The sequence below is a fragment of the Oryctolagus cuniculus genome, chromosome 3, assembly GCF_051225735.1.
Source record: "Oryctolagus cuniculus isolate XC-2025 breed Fujian yellow rabbit chromosome 3, ASM5122573v1, whole genome shotgun sequence".
NCBI lineage: Eukaryota > Metazoa > Chordata > Mammalia > Lagomorpha > Leporidae > Oryctolagus > Oryctolagus cuniculus.
Genome location: NC_142869.1, coordinates 124,867,277 through 124,889,749, shown reverse-complemented (window position 1 = coordinate 124,889,749; position 22,473 = coordinate 124,867,277). Strand labels below are relative to the sequence as shown.

General features: G+C 41.5%; 1 protein-coding gene across 2 annotated transcripts in view; it reads left to right on the top strand.

Moving 5' to 3' along the window:
• CNTNAP5 (contactin associated protein family member 5) overlaps positions 1–22,473 on the top strand; it is a 991,178-nt gene that overhangs the window by 811,001 nt on the left and 157,704 nt on the right. Inside the window, exons 15-17 of one of the 2 annotated variants that reach the window (XM_089329361.1) lie at positions 21,275–21,402; positions 21,579–21,749; positions 21,925–22,049. In XM_089329361.1, coding sequence (XP_089185487.1) covers positions 21,275–21,402; positions 21,579–21,749; positions 21,925–22,004 — 379 coding nt within the window. In that variant the 3' untranslated portion in view covers positions 22,005–22,049. Of the gene's footprint in view, positions 1–21,274; positions 21,403–21,578; positions 21,750–21,924; positions 22,050–22,473 lie in introns of those variants that run through there. The other variant, XM_051848810.3, reaches the window with a different exon arrangement.

Below are 22,473 nucleotides of genomic sequence, written 5' to 3'. Positions count from 1 at the left end.
GATTTATTTATTTATTTGAAAGTCAGAGTTATACAGAGAAAGAAGGAGAAGCAAAGAGAAGGAGAGAGAGAGAGAGGTCTTCCATCTGCTGGTTCATTCCCCAATTGGCCACAACAGTTGGAGCTGTGCCAATCCGAAGGCAGGAGCCAGGAGTTTCTTCTGGTTCTCCTATGCAGGTACAGGGTCCCAAGGACTTGGGCCATCCTCCACTGCTTTCCCAGGCCATAGCAGAGAGCTGGATCAGAAGTGGAGCAGCCAGGTCTTGAACCAGTGCCAATATGGGTTGCCAGCACTACAGGCGGTGACTTTACCTGCTACGCCATAGCACTTTCTACTACTAATGGCTTCCCGTCTGATTCCAGCCTTTCTGTCCATTGACATTCTTACATGTGCACCTCCTCTGAACACACATCCCTTCAAATGTTTAAGAGTTATTTTATTTATTTAAAAAGCAGAGTGAAAGAGAGAAAAAGGAGAGAGAGAGAGAGAGAGAGAGAAAGGGATCCATCCATCTTCTATCTGCTGGTTCACTCCAAAATGGCCACAAAGGCTGGGGCTGGGTCAAACCAAAATCAGGAACCTGTAATTCCATCCTGGTTTCCCACATGGGTGGCAGGGGCCTGGTATTTTGGCCATCACCCTCTTCTTTCCCAGAATTAGGAGGAAGCTGGATTGGAAGTAGAGTAGCCAGGACTCAAACTGGCACTCTGACATGGCATGGTGACATTGCAGGCAGTGGCTTAGCCAACTGTTCCACAATGCTGGCCTGCTAGCTGAACATCTTGCTGCAATGTCCAGGTGAGACGAGAATAGGAAGTTCTTCCTGTCACCCCCACGTGAGAGCAGAGGCTGAGATTCTGATTCAGTTTCTCCAGTGTCATCCATTGTCCCAGGACAGGCAGGAGGCTGTGATAAACAGCTCTGGAGAGTCATTTGTTTTAGAAGCAGCTATGTGCACTGCTCCATCTGACACAGGTGTATTTGTTCATATTTACTGATTGTCCGCTCAGTGCCAAACAGACCATGGTGCAGAGAAGGTCAGGGACATTGCAGTTTCTATCCTTGAGGATAGACACAAAAACGTCACCAAAAAACAAGTTAGTGAGGAACAAATGGATCAGTATGAAAAATTCAGTAACAGAGATAACCACAGTCTGCCAGAATCTGGGATACATACAGGTTGGATGACTAAGATTAGAAGTGCCAGGTGAGGACTAGAAGTCAGCAAAAGGAATAAACATGTTAGTATAGCACAGGAATGCATAAACCCCCATGCGTTTAGGCAGAGAGGTATGGAATAATATAGAATTCACTGCTTCCCCAAAGCATAGGTGTACTGGTGTGGTCATCGCACAGCTATAGGGAATGAACAGGAGATAAGCCTGGAAGGTAGCTTGGATCCAGCTCCTAAAGCTTGTGAAATAACAATGAGTTATCTTTTATCTGTACAAGGTTGCTGGACCACAGTGTATCTTCAGACACGTGGCCTGGCACAACCTTGGGGAAATGTATTCAGTATTTATTCATCCAACTCTATCATTCACTGAAGAAAGCTACAGTGTAAAAATCGACCCAACTGAGAAATAGTCGTGCTATGCTCTCTACGGCCCACATCCTTAGGTTGCATCTGAAGTACATGGATTTTTACATGTTTCGCATTTTTGCTAGAAACCAATGTACCCTTTCTAGTATCACTGGTATTCTTCAGGTTCCTAAAAGAAAAAAAAAACCTGTACCTTTTTGTAGAATTCCCCCAAGTTTCTAATTTTAGATAAAATTAATTAGAAAGCTGGCTTGGGTTGGTATATCACCTAGGGAAGAGCAGTTTAATATATGACCACCTTAAGGCTATATTATCATTTAAAAAATGCTGCTTATCATAAACTGATCTTCACATTTTTGCAACCTATGACTCATGTTGTTAACATCCCAATAATGTTCAGGTGTGATTTATGTCTCCTTTCCCTAGCAAAGGAAACTGAGTCTCTGAGGTGGTTAGTGGCTTGGTGAATGAACTTGGCCAGGGTATGAACTTGAGAACCCCATGGAATCCTGCATGCTGTATCTGACCACAGCAATGGAGCTGCTAGTGTTGACTTTTTCCATCATGGCTAGTCAGTGAGGATGCTGTAGAGAACTCCCACAGAATCTCTCAATTCCTATCACCACAGAGCTTGTACTCTATTTCGCTAAAGTCAGGTTGATCAGGGACCCTTCCCTCCCTGCTCAACTCAAGGCTCTGCTTATTGAAAATGCTTTGTTCTGTTTTAATAAACTTCTGTAACTGAGTAATGTGCTGTCATGCATTTCAGTGAGACCCAAGTAAATAGGGAAGATGAGAGTCTTGCAAGAGCAGGTGAAAATAAGGCAGCTCAGAAGATGATGAGGAGGTGGGGAGAAATGAGAAGTCACTCAGTGAACAGTTAAGCACATTTCCTTCTTTGAGCAGAACGAAGCATCCATTAGACATATGAGTCTAGTGTCCTATTAAGCTGGTTTCTCAGGGGCTTCTGTCCAAGGCAATGAATTCAACAGGAAGGAAAAATAAGCAATGAATAGAACTTGAATGAATAATAATTTAGTTAATGACTGTGTGCCAAGGAACTTGCCTACATTTTAATCATCCAACCCACAGGAATCCTAACAGCCAGGTGTCTTCTCCAGCAACTTCTTTACACTGATGAGCTGTTAAGAGTAAAAACGAAAACCCCTGGAGATATCCCAGGAAAAGGGAGAGTTAAATTATGTGGCAGGTGGTAAGAAAGGCATATCTGGGGTGCAGAGTTGTGGAAGGCAGGGGAACCTGCAAATTATGCCTCTTGGTGATGGCTCAAGACCTGAACCAAGCTGAACTAAAGGGAGGCTCTCTTGCTTAACAGTAGAACTTTCTTTTATTTATTTTAGAACAAAATGCAGATATATTTATTTGATTTTTATAAGTCTGTTCTCTGACTCTTGCCCTTACTGTGCCCTTGGATAAAGTGATATGGCACAAAATAGGAGGAGAGAATGATGTGGAGTTTAAATTCGGGTCATCTGATAATCCCAAAAAGGAAACACATTGTTCTTTTTCTTAAAGAACAGAATATTTTTAGGGGATGTTATATTTTTTAGTCATGGAATCCTGGAGTTTAAGGTCCCTTTTTAGCTGCTGATTCTCTTCCTCTACCACAGAGAAATGATTCAATGCATGCTGAATTCATGAATGGACAAAGGTTGAATGGCTTCTGTTGATTGTATTTTTACCTCTCTACCTCTTGGTAGGTCAGGCCATGGCCAGCCTAGGATTCTCTGTTATTTGCTTCATTGCTAGTTGTTACTTGCCTTTCACAAGTTCATAAGGAATATTTGCAAAGTTTAACTTGAACACTTTTGTCTGAAGATTGACTGTCTCTCAGCTATCAAATAGTGGTTATTTGGCTTCCTGAGCCTGGATTATTTCACTTAACATAATGTCCTCCAGCTTCATCCATATTGTTGTAAATGATAGGATTTCCTTAGGTGGAGGGCTGGATAGTATTCCAGTGCATTTGCAGACCAGGTTTTCTTTATCCATTCATCCCCTGATGGACTCCTATGTTGCTTCCATGTGAGGTAACTTGTTAATTAGCCATCCCACAATTCACACACACAGACATCACTGACAATATTTTATGCTATCAACATGTCCAATTTTTGTCAATTGAAATAATCAATTTTATTTGATTATTTTAAAGATTTTATTTATTTATTTGCGAGGTAGAGTTACAGTGTGAGAGAGAAATAGAGAGAAATGTCTTCCATCCACTGATTCACTCCCCCAAATGGCTGTAATGCCTGGAGCTGGGCCAATCTGAAGCCAGGATCCAGGAGTTTCTTCCTGGTCTCCCACATGGGTGCAGGGGTCCAAGCACTTGGGCCAACTTCTACTGCTTCCCCAGACCATAGCAGAGAGCTGGATCAGAAAAGGAACAGCAGGGACTAGAACCAGCTCCCATATGGGATGCCAGTGCTGCAGCTGGAGGATTAACCTATTGCACCACTGCACGGGCCCCCGGTTAATCAGTTTTAGAAAGTAGTTGGAAGTGACCAATTGCTCCAAAGTTCTCTTCTTATATATTTGCCTTCAAATTGAGTTGTTTTCCTTCTAAATGCATGTCTCTTCCAGGACCCAGGTTTGCTTTACAAAAAGGCCTTTAGTTCCCTCTCAAGCGACTTCATGAGGTAATGCTGGGTACCTCCTAGGAGTTCAGGGCTTAGCTGTTTCCTCATGTGGTCTGTTCTTTGGTGTCTCAGACTTCCTTTGATTCTGACAAAGCCTGCCTCTCTGTAACTCCCAGGTTCAGTGCAGTTGGGGTGCAGTTTTGGGGCCTCACATGGGTAGTATCCTGAACTGGAGCTCCATTCCTGAGTCCTGAGGGGAAGGAAAATTCCCCTCATGGCACACCAAGGCCGTCTCCCTTGTTGAAAACTAACGCTGTGCAATCTCCACTGTGCGCATTTTATTACTTATCAATCTGTTTATGAATTATTCTACTGCCCATTGAGTTTTGGACATGAGTTCTCCCTAAGCAGACAGAAATGATGAAAGAACTGTATTTTTTTTTTTTTTTTACCCAATCCCTGATGTACCACATACACCTAGCAATATAATCAGGGCCAGCACTTTGAATGGGGGAGAAAACGTCCTACATGATAGGTTCTTCAAGCACTCAATGCTGAATGAGTAGATGAATAAATGGGTGGAGGAATGGATGGCTGGATGGCTGGATGGCTGGATGGTGTGATTTCCTTCCGTCTCATCCTCTCTACCTGGTCAAATATGCTTTTCACTTGTTAGTTATTGTCTACTGGTTTAGCCATTGAAATTTCCCTTACAGTGTACATTTTGGGGTGAGTTGTTCCTGGCTTGTATGTTTCCAGGATTCAGACTTAATTTTTTAAAACTTATTTGAAAGTAGGGAGATGGAGAGATGGAGAGTATCTCTTATCCTCTGCTTCGCTCCCCAAATGACTACAAGGGGCACAATTGGGTTGGGCTGAAGTTAAGAGCCATGGACTCAAACTGAGTCTTCCACATGGGTGGCAGGGACCCGACAACTTGAGTCGGCACCTGCTACCTTTCAGGATGTGCATTAACAAGAAGCTGGAATAAGGAGTGGAGCCAGGACTGGAATACAGGCACTCCAATACGGAAAGCAGTTGTCACAGGCAGCATCTCTACTACTAGGCCTAATACTTACCACAAATATTTAAAGATAGTATATTTTATCATGTATGTTAGTCGAAGAATAGAAAGGGATTGTGCATTCAAAAAAGAAGAAATGCAAAAATGACAAAAAAAGCACACTAGAATCACATGTTGAAAATTCTAACCCAAAATGTCACATTGTTACTTTCTAGAACTGGAGATGGAGTAAAATAGTTGATTTTCTGTGAAGGGTATCATTAAGGAGGATTTTTTTTTCTTTTTATTTGATGATGCCACCACTCTGTCATCTATTTGGAAAAATTACTAATATGAATAGTTTATGATCCGTGGGTTCTGGAAAACAAAATATAGCTGTGAAATGCTCATTTTTGTACTTGCAGGAAACAATTAAAGATGTAGACTGAAATTGCTATTATATCAGTTATCTTGATCTCTGCAAATATACCATAGCTAAATTGTCTGTAAAGTCTCATTATTTGAGCAATTGTAGAAATTGTTTGGGAGATAGAATTCAAAATCAATATCAAGATGAAGATTTTGCATGCATAAATGTATACAAAATATTATAAGTTTTCTTAAAAATGTCATGAGGTTTTGATTTTGATTTTATTTTACTTATTTGAAAAGCAGAAAGACACACAGAGAGAAACACAGCCTGACAAAAATCTCATATCTGCTGATTTACTTCTCAAATGTTTACAAAAGCAAGGATGGGGCCAGCATGAAGCCAGGAGCCAAGACCTAAATCCAGGTTTCTCACATAGATGGCATGAAACTAAGTACTTAAGCTGCCTTCTAGGGTATGCATTAGCAGGAAGCTGGAATCAAGAGTAGAACCAGGACTAGAATCTGGGTGCTTCAATCCAGGGTGCAGCTTCCTAAACATTGTATTATCCACTGGAGCAAATGATTGACTCCTGGTTTCTATTTTAATTTTCCTACTTATCACTAAGTTCATGGATTACCCAGCTGAGAAAAGCTCTCACTCAGATCTAAATCAGTAACATGTATTATCCCCTCTTTGTCAGTTTTGTAGTTTGATTAGAGTTTTTACTTTGGGTCAACAGCATTTAATAAATAAAGATGATTATTTTTTCCTATTTTTAAAAGGATAATTTTTATTATAGAATAAATATAATACCTTTATTTTAAAATACTCAAATATTTGAAAAATTTTAAATTAAAAAGTAGAAACTCCTACCTGATTACCACTTTGAATAGTCTTAATTCTGCTTTTTTTTAACTTTTATTTAATGAATATAAATTTCCAAAGTACGGCTTATGGATTACAATGGCTTCCCCCCATAACGTCCCTCCCACCCGCAACCCTCCCCTTTCCCACTCCCTCTCCCCTTCCATTCACATGAGGATTCATTTTCGATTCTCTTTATATACAGAAGATCAGTTTAGCATACATTAAGTAAAGATTTCAACAGTTTGCTCCCACACAGAAACATAAAGTGAAAAATAATAAATGATTTTTTAAATGATGATGAAATCAGATCAGACCTATTGTCATGTTTAATCCCAGTGAGAGTCAAGTTGGGAATTGATAATTTCTTTTTTTTTTTTTTTTACAGAAGATCAGTTTAGTATGCATTAAGTAAAGATTTCAACAGTTTGCACCCCCATAGAAACACAAAGTGAAATATACTGTTTGAGTACTCGTTATAGCATTAAGTCTCAATGTACAGCACATTAAGGACAGAGATCCTACATGAGGAGTAAGTGCACAGTGACTCCTGTTGTTGACTTTACAAATTGACACTCCTGTCTATGGCATCAGTAATCTCCCTATGCACCAGTCATGAGTTTCCAAGGCTATGGAAGCCCCTTGAGTTCTCCGACTCTTATCTTGTTTAGACAAGGTCATAGTCAAAGTGGAGGTTCTCTCCTCCCTTCAGAGAAAGGTACCTCCTTCTTTGAAGACCTGTTCTTTCCACTGGGATCTCACTCACAGAGATCTTTCATTTAGGTTTGTTTTTTTGTTTGTTTGTTTTGTTTTGTTTTGTTTTGTTTTTGCTTTTTGCCAGAGTGTCTTGGCTTTCCATGCCTGAAATACTCTCATGGGCTTTTCAGCCAGATCGGAATGCCTTTAGGGCTGATGTTGAAACTTAACTGAAATGTGATCCCTGTTAAACATAAGAGTGAGAATAAGAGAGGGAAGAGATGTACAATTTGGGACATGCTCAAGCTGACTTGCCCCAAATGGTAGAGTTAGAAACATACCAGGGGACTCCAATTTAATCCCATCAAGATGGTATGTACCAATGCCATCTCACTATTCCAAGTGATCAATTTCAGTTCACAATTGATCATAATGAAAGGACTAAGAGTCAAAGGGAGCACATAAACAAGTCTAGTACCTGCTAATACTAACTGATAGAATAAAGGGGAGAGTGATCCAACATGGGAAGTGAGATACTCAGCAGACTCATAGAATGGTGGATGTCCTAAACAGCACTCTGGCTTCAGAATCAGCCCTAAAGGCATTAATTCTGCTTTACATGTGAACTTTTGCTCTGAGACATAGCAGTTGGAGTGTGTAAGATATTCTGTGTATAAATCATTCCAGTCATCCCATACTGACAAACTTGTGCTTGTTCAGTTGTTACTAAATGTGGGTTAAAATTAGGCATATTATTTTGCAACTTGCTTTTTTAAAATAAAATAAACCTTAGAGGGGGCCAGCGCCATGGCTCACTTGGTTATTCCTCCGCCTGCAGCGCCGGATCCCTTATGGGCGCCGGGTTCTAGTCCCTGCTGCTCCTCTTCCAGTCCATCTCTCTGCTGTGGCCAGGAAGGCAGTGGAGGATGGCCCAAGTGCTTGGGCCCTGCACCCACGTCGGAGACCAGGAGGAAGTACCTGGCTCCTGGCTTCGGATCAGCGCAGCGCTGGCGGTAGTGGCCATTGGGGGAGTGAACCAATGGAAGGAAGACCTTTGTCTCTGTGTGTCTCTCTCTCTCTCTCACTGTTTATAACTCTGTCAAATTAAAAAAAAAAGACACAAAAGAAGCCCACGTGAATTGGGTTTAAAATAAAATAAAATAAAAATAAACCTTAGAGATTTTTTTTCCTTGGCATCCTTACATAAATCAGAAATGAATGCACTTGTCAATTTTAATGCTACATAGAATTCCATAGTATGTTTGTGTCACTGCTTGTTTAACCATTCCTTTATACTGAATATTTGATTTGTACATGACTTTTCACTATTAGATACAATATTCCTAAGAAAATTTTTAAGTCTGATTTATACTTTTTTCCATTTTTCTATTTATTTTTAATAGAGAAGAGTCATCATTCAATATGTTTTATTGTTTACTCTATTTGTTTGAAAGGACTATAGAGAAAGGAGAGAGAGAAAAAAAAGAGAGAGAGATACCTTTCATCCACTATTTGATTCCACAAATGCCCCCAACAGCTAGGGCTGAGCCAGATTGAAATCAGGAGCCGGGAACCCAGTCTGGGCCTCTCATGTGGATGAAAGGGACCCAAGTACTTGAGCCATCAACTGACGCCTTGAGGGTGCATATTAGCAAATGTTGGAGTAGGGAGGAGATCTTGGGCTTGAACCCAGGCACTCTGATTGGGTTGCAGGTGTCTAAAGCAGCATTTTAGCCATTAGGTCAAATGCCATCCCCCAGTTTTCAATTATTTCTATAGACTAGAATTTTAATTTAAAATTGTTGGATTTTGCACTTTCTACTTTTGCTAAATGTGGTCAAACTCCTGAAGGGCCATGGAATTGGCTATCCTGACCTTGCTGGCTGTAATTCTGGGATTGGCGATCTTGCCCCTGTGGGTTGAAATAAACCTGAGCCCTAAGAGGTGGCTTTATCTCTGGGATGTCCACAACTCACAAGATTCAGAACACAGTCACACAGGGAGAGGTTCATGACCATCTCTTTTCACTCCTAGCTTGGCAGAACCTTTAGCTCAGTGTGACTGCAGGGAACAGCCAAGACAGAATGGGAAGCTTGGGGTACTGCTATCTGCTCCTTGCTCCAGCCACTTCTACCCTACTTGTTGCTACTGCTGCTGTCCATGGCAATGCAGTAGACTAACTACAAATGAATCTCATTTTGCTGAAAGGGTAGAGTCTTTATTGTGTAGAAGAAGAGGAAATCATCCTACCTCCTGAGCACATCTGCCTTGTAGGTATTTTGTGTAAGTGTTACAAGCTAATGCCTGGGATAAGCTTAGAACACACACAATTGTAGCTATTTCTGCTGGCAGCACCATCATTTTCTGAATGCAAAAGCTAATGAATCTCCAAGTAACATTTTATTATGTAATGGTTTGCTCAGATCCTGCAATTGTCACTTATTAACTGCAGAGTCTAAATCATGTTGCTTCTTTGAGCTTCAGGTTCCTGTTTATTATAAAAAGGAGAATATCTATCTCTCAGGAGTGCTGGCTGAGTTAGCAATAATTTGTGTATTTAGCAAAGTGGTTTGTAGTTCTCAAACATTTATGTCAATATTTTTCTTATTTTCCCTATTTTCCTAATAGCTTAAGTAAACTATGAGAGGCAATATTGATTTATAGGTGTTAAACCAATGTCGAAGAAAATGATACACATATGCAATAAAATAAATGATGTAACAGAAGTAATAGCATGCCAGTACAATCAGATTTCATTCAACCACCAAATTCTGGGCGATTGAGGGCTCTTCTCTCCTGACTGGGGGAGAAGCTCACCTGTAAAAATTGCCACATGTGCTGAATAGAAATAAACCAAGAGATTGCTTGTAACTGTGTAATTGAAGAGTGTGTGGACTCACAGAACCTTTGTCAAGGTGACCCAACTGGGTCTCAGAGCATGCTGGGCTGGAAGATGATTGCCAGTTAGTAAACTGAAACCTAATCAATTATACTGCACCTTGCATGGAGCAGGCCTGTGTGAATGGAATGGGGATGGTCAGCCTGAAAGTGACCAAGGGCAGCTCAAGGAGGCAGAGCCTGGTGTTGTCATTTCAGCCCTGTCTGGGAAGATGTAAGCTGGACACGAGAAGCCCCAGATTTTGCTGTGCTCTCTGTATGGGAACCGCGGAAGGACATGGGATTATAGGCAAATGTTTCGGGAACTGAATCCAAGTTCCAACTCTGATCTATCCATTTGCAAATGATACACACTGCGATGGTTTGAAACTTGTCAGAACCTCAGTTTCCTGTCCTTTAGGTGATTATTATAACATTGTCATGGAGCTGTTCTCAGGATTAATCGAGATTGTGTGGGAAACCTTATGTTAAAATACCAGTGGCCAAAAGAAGAATGAGGCAGTTCCCACACTCATTGCCATGGATGTGAGCCTTCACCTGTCCCTGGGACCCATCACTACATTCCAAGATGAGTAGTTCTAAACTCTAGCAGTGCTTTTGACTTAAGAATAATTTTCTTTTAGAATGAGTTTTCCTTTGTCAAAAGCCACAGCAATTTCAAATAGCATTATGTTGTACGCTCTGCTCTGTCAAATAAATTGAAATCTGGTCTTTACTTTCAAGAGATAGAGACCCTTAAAAGGTTTTAAACAGTGCAATTTGAATAATGGTTTACATTCTGTAAATCTCCTTCTGGGAATAGTAAGAAGAAGAATGGGAGGAGAAAGAAAATAGAGAGATTGAAGAAGGGAGCTAGTTTTGGAATCCATCCCCAAGGCCTAGAAAGAAACTAAAGAGACTGGGAAGATGATGGTAAAGCACTGGTGAAACTGGTGGAACTTGTTAGTCCAAAGTAAGTGAGTAAGTAAGAGAGAGGGGAGAAACAGATGTTTGTGGTCTCAGCAATGAGTGTTCAGTCATTCATGCAGATGAGGAGCACAGACAGGTACCAGAGGAAAGGTGCCCCAGGTGAAGTGATGAGTAGGGGATGTTTGTTCATGTGTTTGAAGTGCCCATTGACATGTAAGGGACACGGATAGTTGGCAGTTGGATGAATATGTGAGCAGACAGTAAAAAGTTTAATAGGCCGGCGCCGTGGCTCACTAAGCTAATCCTCTGCCTTGCAGCGCCGGCACACCGGGTTCTAGTCCCAGTCGGGGCACCGGATTCTGTCCCGGTTGCCCCCCTTCCAGGCCAGCTCTCTGCTGTGGCCAGGGAGTGCAGTGGAGGATGGCCCAGGTGCTTGGGCCCTGTACCTTATGAGAGACCAGGAGAAGCACCTGGCTCCTGGCTTCGGATCAGTGCGGTGCGCCTGCAGCGGTGGCCATTGGAGGGTGAACCAATGGCAAAGGAAGACCTTTCTCTCTGTCTCTCTCTCTCACTGTCCACTCTGCCTGTCAAAAAAAAAAAAAAAAAGTTTAATAGAATTGGGGCCAGTGCCTTGGCTCACCAGGTTAATCCTCCGCCTGCGGCGCCTGCATCCCATATGGGCACCAGGTTCTAGTCGTAGTTGCCCCTCTTCCAGTCCAGCTCTCTGCAGTGGCCCGGGATGGCAGTGGAGGATGGCCCGAGTGCTTGAGCCCCTGCACCCGCATGGGAGACCAGGAGGAGACACCTGGCTCCCGGCTTCGGATCAGTGCAGCACCAGCCGTGGCAGCCATTTGGGGAACCAACAGAAGGAAGATCTTTCTCTCTGTCTCTCTTACTGTCTATAAGTCTACCTGTCGAATAATAAAAAAAAAAGTTTAATAGAATTGAAAGACAAACTTACTTTGATGCAGGAACTTTTTTTTCCTTTTTTGTTAAATATTTAATTAATTACTTTTTAAGGAATGCAGATTTTATAAGTACAACTTTGGGAATACAGTGATTTTTCCCACCATACCTTTCCTCTCACCCCACCTCCTCCTCCTTCTCCCCTTCCAAGTCCCACTCTCCATTAAGATTCATTTTCAATTAACTTTGTACACAGCAGACCATCTCTGTACTAAGTAAAGATTTCAACAATTGCACACACACACAAACACACATACACAAAGAAAACTAGTTTTACAGTTAACATTCATAATAGAACTCATTGAAGACAGAGGTCGTACATGGGAAGTAAGTGCACAGTGACTCCTGTTGTTAATTTAATAATTAGTGCTCTTATGTATGACATCAGTGACCACCTGAGGCTCTTGACATGAGCTACATGGGCTATGGAAGCCTTTTGAATCCACAAACTCGTCAGTATTTAAACAAGGCCATAAGCAAAGTGGAAGTTCTCTCATCCTTTTAGAGAAAAGTACATCCTTCTTTGATGGCCACTTCTTTGCAGGAGCATTTTAAATCCATGCATGTGAAGGCCTTCAAGAAGTTCAAGGAAATTGTGTATAATGAAAAAATTAGGAATGAATTTCCAAATGTTTTGTACCAACAGAAACAGCAATTAACTACATTTTCCAAGAAAATTTTTGAAGTACCCTAGCGTATCAGGAGACCAATTTGTGTGTGTGTATGTGTGTGTGTAACAAGAAAGAAAGTGACACTGCCAGTTACTGCAACAAAGAGAGGTAAGTTAGGAGCAGACCTAGTCTATGAAAAATAGCAATTTCATTGGGAAAGAAAAAGGAAAGGGTGGATTTTGGTAGATTGAGGAGGAAATGGAACAGAAGGTGAGATAAAAGAAAGAATACAGATAATTATCTAAGAAAACCTTGGATCTAGTCAGAGAAGGAGAGAGGACAAAGAGTAGTTAGGTGGGACTGAGGAAGCCCAAAGAGCCAGGTGAGAGGGAGGAGTTGAATGTACAGAAAAGCAGAGATGTGAACTGAAAGAGGAGTACCCTGAGAAAGCAGGAGATGGGATTAAAAAGGCAGGATAAAGGATTAGCCATGGACTTAACAGGGCCAGTCACAATGGGTAGAGCTGGTCTACCTTTAAAAAACAATTATTTACTTAATGTAATTGGGAAGAAGAAAGACAAAGGCAGAGACAAAAGCAGAGATAGACAGATGAAACTCTCATCTAATAGTTCACTCCCTCACCTCAGATGCCAGCAATGGCTGGTGTTGGGCCAGTTCATAGCCAAGAATTCAATCCACCAACTATTTGAGTCATCACCTATTGCTTCCCAGGTTACTCTTTAGCAGGAAGCTGGAATTGGAAATGAAACGGGCATTTGAGTCCAGGTACTCTGATATGGAGTGTGGGCCTCACAACCAATGTCATAACCTCTAGGCTAAAAACCTAACCCAGATAGTGTAACTTTTTAGATAGCCTTGCTTACTGCTGATTAATGTTGAACTTATTATCTGAGTACTATCTTCCCATTACCAATGGGGAAACAAAGATTATACATGCTAAAATCAATATATGAATAAATATCAAAAAGAATTGTATGCAAAAGTAATCTTTGTACAGAGTAGGAATGAAGTATGTAGCATATTGGGGACCTGTCCTGAAATTTGATGTGACTTATGTGACATAAGTGGAGTTGGAAAACATGAAGTTCATTTGTTCCTGAGAATTAGAGCTACATATTTGGAGTTATTAGCAACTGAATGTGTTGAGTCACAAGCATGTGCTATACAATCTAGTAGTTTTGATGTCTAACCTACTTGCTTCTTGAATAAGACTGATCTCAGTCTAGAAAGGTATTATTTATGGCACAGCCAACTCTTTTTTTTTTTTTTTTATACCCAGAGCATGGTAAGCCAATTGTGCCTTCAAAAATCTTCTGTGTTAATACATTACATACATTTAAAATGTTGAGGGTGGCTCACTTGGCTAATCCTACACTTGCGGTGCCAGCACCCCAGGTTCTAGTCCCAGTCAGCATGCCGGATTCTGTCCCGGTTGCTCCTCTTCCAGTCCAGCTCTCTGCTGTGGCCCTGGAGTGCAGTGGAGGATGGCCCGAGTGCTTGGGCTCTGCACCCACATGGGAGACCTGGAGGAGACACCTGGCTCCTGGCTCCTGATCAGCGCAGCGCGCTGGCCGTGGCGGCCATTTAGGGGGTGAACCAACGGAAAGGAAGGCCTTTCTCTCTGTCTCTCTCTCTCTCACTGTCTAACTCTGCCTGTCAAAAAAAAAAAAAAGTATTAAAAAAAGAATTAAAGTGTTGCGGGCTAATTTAATTTCTTAATAATAAATCTACTTTGAGTAAGCCATGGCTATGTTAATATACCAAGAACAATTTTTGTTTTCTCATCTCTACTTGTGAAGAGCCCTATGGTTTCAGATTTCTAGAGTATTTACCAAGAAAAAGAAATATACATTTTGAAATTTTTAGATGCATTCCCCAATTTTATTTTCTTCCTCCTTGAATTTCTTATGCCAAGAACAGAAAACAAGATTCTAGATATGCTTTGGTCATTGTAGTGCACAGCAGGATGGATATTATTGTGATATAGACCTATTTGTTTGACCACAGTCAAATCTTTGCATTTGCTTTTGATGTCAGCTAAATGACTCCTTTGCTCATTTTAAGTGTCTTGTCACCTAATCCCCTGGGTCTTTTTGGTATCTGGACGTCTTTAAGTATGGAGGAAGAAGGGCAATAATTGCCTCTTAAAGCTAAGAGAATTCTTGGCAAGCTTCATTATAGCAGTTAAGAGCTGAGTTCAGGCATCTTATGGTCACGCCTTCTCTGCAGCCACACGAAGTGGAGGACATTCTGTAACCTACGCGAGAGTTTAAAGTCACTAAAATTCACACAGTGACTTCAAAGAGATCTGAGATCTTGAGTTCTTTCTATAATTTTCTGGCTTGTCTCCCATTTACATAATGCATTAATTATTACATGGGAATGACTGGAGAAGGGAAGGGTATAAAAAGGAGAAAGAAAAAACATTATCTCTCTTAAAGCTTCAAGCAAATGACTGTTCTAAAGGAAGCTTAAGGAGCATCTGTTAACCAAAGCTGGTTGAAGGAAATAAATGCCAATATGTGACATCTCACCCCATTTCACTCTGAGGATGTAACCAAGAGTCTTTGCCTTCACTGTGTACTTAGGATTTGATAAAATTCCAAGACTCAGTTCATGAGAAGATAACACACTGACTGAGTCTTTGCTACCCCTTTGCTTTGGAGAACATTTGAATTTTTGTCTCAACACACATATTCTGTTTTATGTAAAGATTTTATTCCTAATTGACACATAATAATTTAACGTATTTAGGGGGTACAGTGTGATACTTCAATATATGTTTACAATATGTAAGAATCATGTTAGAGTTCGGCCGGTGCCGCGGCTCACTAGGCTAATCCTCCGCCTTGAGGCGCCGGCACACCAGGTTCTAGTCCCGGTTGGGGCGCCGGATTCTGTCCCGGTTGCCCCTCTTCCAGGTCAGCCCTCTGCTGTGGCCAGGGAGTGCAGTGGAGGATGGCCCAAGTGCTTGGGCTCTGCACCCCATGGGAGACCAGGAAAAGCACCTGGCTCCTGCCTTCGGATCAGCGCGATGCGCCGGCCGCAGAGTGCCTGCCACGGCGGCCATTGGAGGGTGAACCAACGGCAAAAGGAAGACCTTTCTCTCTGTCTCTCTCTCTCACTGTCCACTCTGCCTGTCAAAAAATAAAAAAATAAAAAAAAAAGAATCATGTTAGAGTAATTAACATTTCCATCACCTCAAACATTCATCGTTTCTTTGTATTGGGAACATCCAGAATCCTTTATTCTAGCTATCTTGAGATAGGTAACTGTTTTGATAGGTTGCCCTACTCTGCTCTAGAACAATAAAAGTTATTCTTCCTATGCAGCTGCACTCCTGTACCCTGCTCATTCCTTCCCCAATTCTTCTTATTAATAATCAATATTCTACCTTTATTTAGCCTCTAATAATCACTATTCTACTCTACTTTTGTCACATATAAGTGGGAACATGCAGTGATTTTCTCTCTGGGCATTATTTATTTCACTTGATGTAATATCCTCTAATCTCATCCATGCTACTCAAAGTGACAAGGTTTTGTTCTTTTTTTATAGCTGAATATTATTCCATTGTGTATACATAAGCACATTTTCTTTATCCATTCATGCATCATTGGATCACCTAGGTTGATTCCATATTGTGTCTATTGTGAATAGTGCTTCAGTAAACATGGAAGTGCAGGTTTCTCTTTGAAACGCTAATTTCCTTTCCTTTGGAAAAATACCCAAACATGTTTCTTTAAGGCCTCCATACTTATTTCTTGTACCATTACAATCTCAGTTACCGGGAAATTCTGACTGTCCTGATCATTCATTAAAATAGAGGATTTCTTTTGTCATTTTCTTTTAAAATATTTTTTTGTATTTTGCACTTCTATCTCAAATGTTAGTATTTCAGTAACTTCTTATTGAGTCTCTGCTAAGTATGAGTTAGTGCAGTAGCAAATAAGTATAATACTGACTTGGGGTAAAAGCTATTCACCTTGGCTTGTACAATATTTATTATCAGTACTTAAAAGATAAGGAAATGGGGCAGCACTGTGACAGTGGGTAAAGCCAACTCCTGCAGTGCTGGCATCCCATGTGAGACCCGGCTGCTCCACTTCTCATCCAGTTCTCTGCTATGGCCTGGGAAAGCAGTAGAAGATGGCCCAAGTTCTTGTGCCCCTGCAACTGCGTGGGAGACCCAGAGGAAGCTCCTGGCTCCTGGCTTCGAATTGGCGCATCTCCAGCCATTGCAGCCAATTGGGAACTGAACCTTGGATGGAAGACCTCTCTCTTTCTTTCTCTGCTTCTCCTCCCTCTATGTAACTCTGCCCTTCAAATAAATAAATAAATAAATCTCTTAAAAAAAAAAAAGAATGGAAATGGAGAACCAAGCTCAGAATGCACTGATGGGCTGCATTAGGGTGTGGTTGCAGAGCTGGAAGAAGCTCCTAGCTTTGGATAGGCGTGGTTTTGGATTGGCACAGCTTTGGATCAGTCCAACTGTGACCCTTGCGGCCATCTGGGGAGTGAACCAGCTGATAGAAGACCTCTCTCACTCTCTTTCTCTCTCTCATTCTCTCTCTCTCTCTCTCTGCCTCTGCTTCTCTGTAACTCTGCCTTTCAAATAAGTTAAATAAATCTTTAAAAAATAAGATAAGGAAACCAAGGCCCAGGGTGGTATCACACAAGTGTGCATACAGTATACATACACATATATGTGCAGGATATGATGCACATGACTTCGATTCATGTCAGTCTGTTCCCAACAGACATGCTTTCCCACCACACAGTCACCTCTCAACTTTACTGTGCATCATTCCAGAGGAAATCAAGGTCTGCAAAGCATGTGCCTTTGGGCTGAAGAAAGTCAAACATGTAACTATAGGCTCCCTGCCTATCAAAAGGTTCTTCCCTTGGGGGTGGCGCTGTGGCACAAGGGTTAAACCTCGGCATGAAGAGCTGGCATCCCTTATGGGCACTGGTTAGAGATCCGGCTGCTCCTCTTCCAATCCAGCTTTCTGCTATGGCCTGGGAAGGCAATAGAAGATGGCCTACGTCTTTGGGTCCCTGTACCCACTTAGGAGACCCAGAAGAAGCTCCTGGCTCCTGGCTTCAGATCGGCACAGCTCCCGCCATTGTGGCCATCTGGGGAGTGAACCAGCAGATGAAGAGCTCTCTCTCTGTCTTTACCTCTCTCTGTAACTCTTTCAAATAAATAAAATAAATCTTCAAAAAAAAAAAAAAAAAGGTTCAGCCGACGACGGGGCTCAATAGGCTAATCCTCTGCCTGCGGCACCAGCACACCAGGTCCTAGTCCCAGTCGGGGCACCGGATTCTGTCCCGGTTGCTCCTCTTCCAGTCCAGCTCTCTGCTGTGACCCAGGAGTGCAGTGGAGGATGGCCCAAGTGCTTGGGCCCTGCACCGGCATGGGAGACCAGGAGGAAGCACCTGGCTCCTGGCTTCGGATCAGTGAGGTGCGCCGGCTGCAGTGCGCCGGCCATGCCAGCCATTGGAGGGTGAACCAACGGCAAAGGAAGACCTTTCTCTCTGTCTCTCTCACTGTCCACTCTGCCTGTTAAAAAAAAAAAAAAAAAAAGGTTCTTCCCTGATTTACATCACTTTATTATGACTAAACCCTCCCTAACATCTCAAATATTTTGAAATTTTGTAGTAAATTCTGTCATACCTATGTTGAATTAAATCCAGGCTTCTTCTCGATATTACCCTATGAGCATGAATGACATGCAAGTTTCACTGGATGGTTCAGTTGCCTGTCCACTGAACACAGACCTTATGTGGGTTGCATTGGCCACTGTGTTGATTCCCACCATACTGTCATTCTTTATTTAACTGTGAATTTAAAATTCATTGCCATGATCTAAAAGGTGAAAATGTTTCACATTAAGATTCCATATTTGGCGGGCGCCGCGGCTCACTAGGCTAATCCTCCGCATTGCGGCGCTGGCACACCGGGTTCTAGTCCCGGTCGGGGTGCCGGATTCTGTCCCGGTTGCCCCTCTTCCAGGCCAGCTCTCTGCTGTGGCCAGGGAGTGTAGTGGAGGATGGCCCAAGTGCTTGGGCCCTGCACCCCATGGGAGACCAGGATAAGTACCTGGCTCCTGCCATCGGATCAGTGCGGTGCGCCGGCCATGGTGCGCCAGCCGCAGCGCGCCAGCTGCGGCGGCCATTGGAGGGTGAACCAGTGGCAAAGGAAGACCTTTCTCTATGTCTCTCTCTCTCACTGTCCACTCTGCCTGTCAAAAAAAAAAAAAATTCCATATTCATGAGTGGTTTAGTTATCTCTTACTAATGGCGATCACTGCCTCCCTTTATGCAGGGACATCTACCAGTCTTATTCCCCCTGTCCCACTGAACGTGTCTTCCAGATTCCTTTTCTTAACCAATGCAAAGCTGCTTGAACCCATTTCTATTACTTGCCTGGCCTCTATAGACGTGTGAGTTTGTATGTGCTTTTTTTGCTTTAAGCAACTTTAGATAGTTACTTTTTTTGCTTAAGTTTTCAGATAAAAACTATTCTTGGCATTGTGCATTCAATCATCAAATTAAATATGATTGTCTTCAGTGTTATTTGGAAGATATTTTTATTCATAGAGTACTATTTGTATATCCCAACACTTTGGCAGAAAGACATCAAATTGATGTAGATAAGATGCCATAGGGCATAAGGAATGCAGCAGTTAGCATTGACAGACAGACATCAAAGTCTACCATTTTCACCTTGAAAATGAAAATGGAGAGAAATAAAATCCAATAGCATTTCAGAATTTCCCCAGGAGAGAATTTGGGTTTGGCTTTCATTCCACTTTGGCTCTGAAAAGATATTAGAAATGAGAAATCTCAATTTTTTTGTCTATGCACCCAGATGTGTTTTTAAAATGTGACAAATGCCTTATTCCAGATCTTTTGAGTGACCTTTGAATACAGACACTCAAATTACAGATACTGTGTAATGCGTTTCTTTAGATATCTGGTGAATAGACCTGTAGATATATGTGTGCGGGTGAATGTTTATTTATAATCAAAATTAATTAATATGTGCTTTTGCGCAAATCTCATGAGCTGGGTGATACATTTTAAAGCTTAATTTTGCACACATGCTGCACAATATGCAATGTCCCATACAGAATCACAGGAAGATGCATGAGAAGATGAGTTGACTTGCCTAAGGCCTCAGAGTGGTATGAGAACAAAGAAGAGAAATAAAATAGATGTCGCTACTGCCTTTTTTTTTTTTATTTGCCATAGATCAGGGACAATGCTAAGTGACTACATAACTCCATTTCATCCTTTCAATATTGCTCTGAGGTAAATGTTATCTTCATTTTAAAGCAGAGCACAGGGAGATCTCTTACCCAGACTATCACCACTAGGGTGGTGCACCTAGGATTCCAGAAGGATTCTGCATGCTTACAAGGCTCTGTCCTTCAGGATGTAGGATAGATGCTGGGGATACCAAGAATGTGACTTGTCCCCTGACTTCACACAAGTTATTTAGTATCTCTGAACCTCCAGTTTTCCCATTTTAAATTAGGGTAATGGTACCCTACATAGAGGAGTGTTGTGTGAGAAAAAAAATACCTACCCCTTTACATATCGGTCTCAAAATCAATATACTTCAACACCAGAGTCTTTTCTCTAATTTTTACTTTTGACCAAATTGGCTATTAAAAAGTTAATTAAAAAGTGGACAAACACAATGGTTTCAGTCCCATTTTTTTTTTTTTTTTTTTTTTTTTTTTTTTTTTTTTTTTTTTTTTTTTTTTTTTACTAAGAGGGATAATGTATTATTTACTTGTTCATTAACAGTCAGGGCTATGCTGATCAAGCCACCATTTCCCATAGTGTCCACCTCACTCCAACAGGTTTCCCTCTTGGTGTTCAGTCAGTCGTCACCGATCAGGGAGAACATTTTTTTAAGGTTTTATTTATTTTATTTGGTAGACTGAGTTAGGGAGGATGGGGAGAGAAAAACAAAGATTTTTCTATCCACTGGTTCACCGCCCCCCAAAAATGGCTGCAATGGTGGAAACTAGGCCAGATGGAAGCCAGGAGCCAGGAGCTGCTTCCAAGTCTTCCACTTGGGTGCAGGAGCCAAGCACTTGGGCCATTGTCAGCTCTTTTCCTAGGTATATTAGCAGGGAGCTGGATATAGCCCCATTGTTTTTAAATTTTTCTTATGAAAAAGTGACTAGTCAACCCCTTATCTGTGTAATTAACAAAAACAAAGCCAAGATCACTAAAATGAAGAACACAATGAAAGACAACACAGCCCTCACCACCATGACTTGTTTTTCCTAGAGCTAAAATGTGATAAGAAGCATCCAAAGTTGATGAAAACCTGTTGGGAGGTGGCTGAAAAACTCCATTGGAGTAATTTTCAAATGGGATTTGTGATGCCTACTTGAGTTAACTATTAAGATAGCCCATCTCCTTATGGTGAAAAAGAGGAGATGTGTGATGTCGTGTTAGCACATCTTTGAGTAGGTGGAGTGCTCTTAGCCACAAGGAGCCACAGCGATTTTTGTAAACTGTGCTTCTGTACACACATTTAGGAAGGTGCAAAATCCACTTGTTTTTGGCAGCCAGCCATGGGTTTTGTAACTGGCATTCCAGCCTTTCATGCACATTCATGAGATGAAAGGCTTTGTGTTATCCCTCTCCATGGCTGCCCTCCTGCAACCACCAGAATCTGTTTTTCAGACAGGGGTCTAAGCAGAGAGTCCCTAGATTATCCACAATTTGTCCTCATTTTTTTTTCCTTAAATTTATGTTTTGCAGGACAAATGACACTGGCTTTCTCTCCTTCAAAGACCACTTGCCTGTCACTCAGATAGTTATCACTGCTACCAACAGATCAAACTCAGAAGCCGCTTGGAGGATTGGCCCCTTGCGTTGCTATGGTGACCGTGAGTACTATGCTGGAACAAGCTTTCTCTCTGCGTTACCTGAGCACAAGATGCTTTCTCTTCCCTTATCCCTTTCCCCTGCATTGGCCCCGAGTCTTGAAACTGATCCATGTGTCCAACGCATCCCACCCCCCTTGAAAATGATGGCACATGCTGAAAGCTCTTCTCATTTGCAGGACACTTCTGGAATGCCGTCTCATTTTACACAGAAGCCTCTTACCTCCACTTCCCTACCTTCCATGCGGAATTCAGTGCTGACATCTCCTTCTTTTTTAAAACCACGGCTTTATCGGGAGTCTTCTTGGAAAATCTTGGCATTAAAGACTTTATCCGACTTGAATTAAGCTGTAAGTGCCCTCATTTTTTAATGTAATGTAACTGGTCATCAGAACACATCTACCTCTATTACCAACCGCTAGTGCAAACGTGTACTGTCAATTTAATCTCAGTGGGGGTAGGTAAAACTAGCAGTAATACTTTCATGTTTTTCTAAAGGCTTTACCACTTATAATGTCTTTTCAGCATTTAATGCATCATCCTCTCATCACAATATGTGCCTTCCAAAGTGCCCATGGATTCCTGTTACACTGTCTGTTATCTGAGCCACAAGCATTTCTTCCCTGCAACTTTAATAAAGTTAATATACCACAAGATTTTCTCATTACATTTTACATGGAAAGAAGAAATGATTATCAGGATGTGTTCTATTCACAGGTTGAATATACCCTTTGGTTGTGCTTTTTCTTCAAAACTAATTCCCTGATGTTCCTCACACTGCTCGGAGAGTGTGATGACCCAATGAGAAGGGTGATGTTTATTCTGCAACGTCCTCATGAACAGTGATATATCTGGTGAATTTGATGCTGAGTGTGGTTCTTTTTCTAACATTCATCCATTGCATATGAATTATATTCAATAACAATCATGAAGTCAAACAAAAAATAATATAAATAAGGATGATAAAATATAATTTTTTAAACTTTTATTTAATAAATATAAATTTCCAAAGTACAGCTTTTAGATTACAGTGGCTCCCCTCCCCTATAACTTCCCTCCCACCTGCAATCCTCC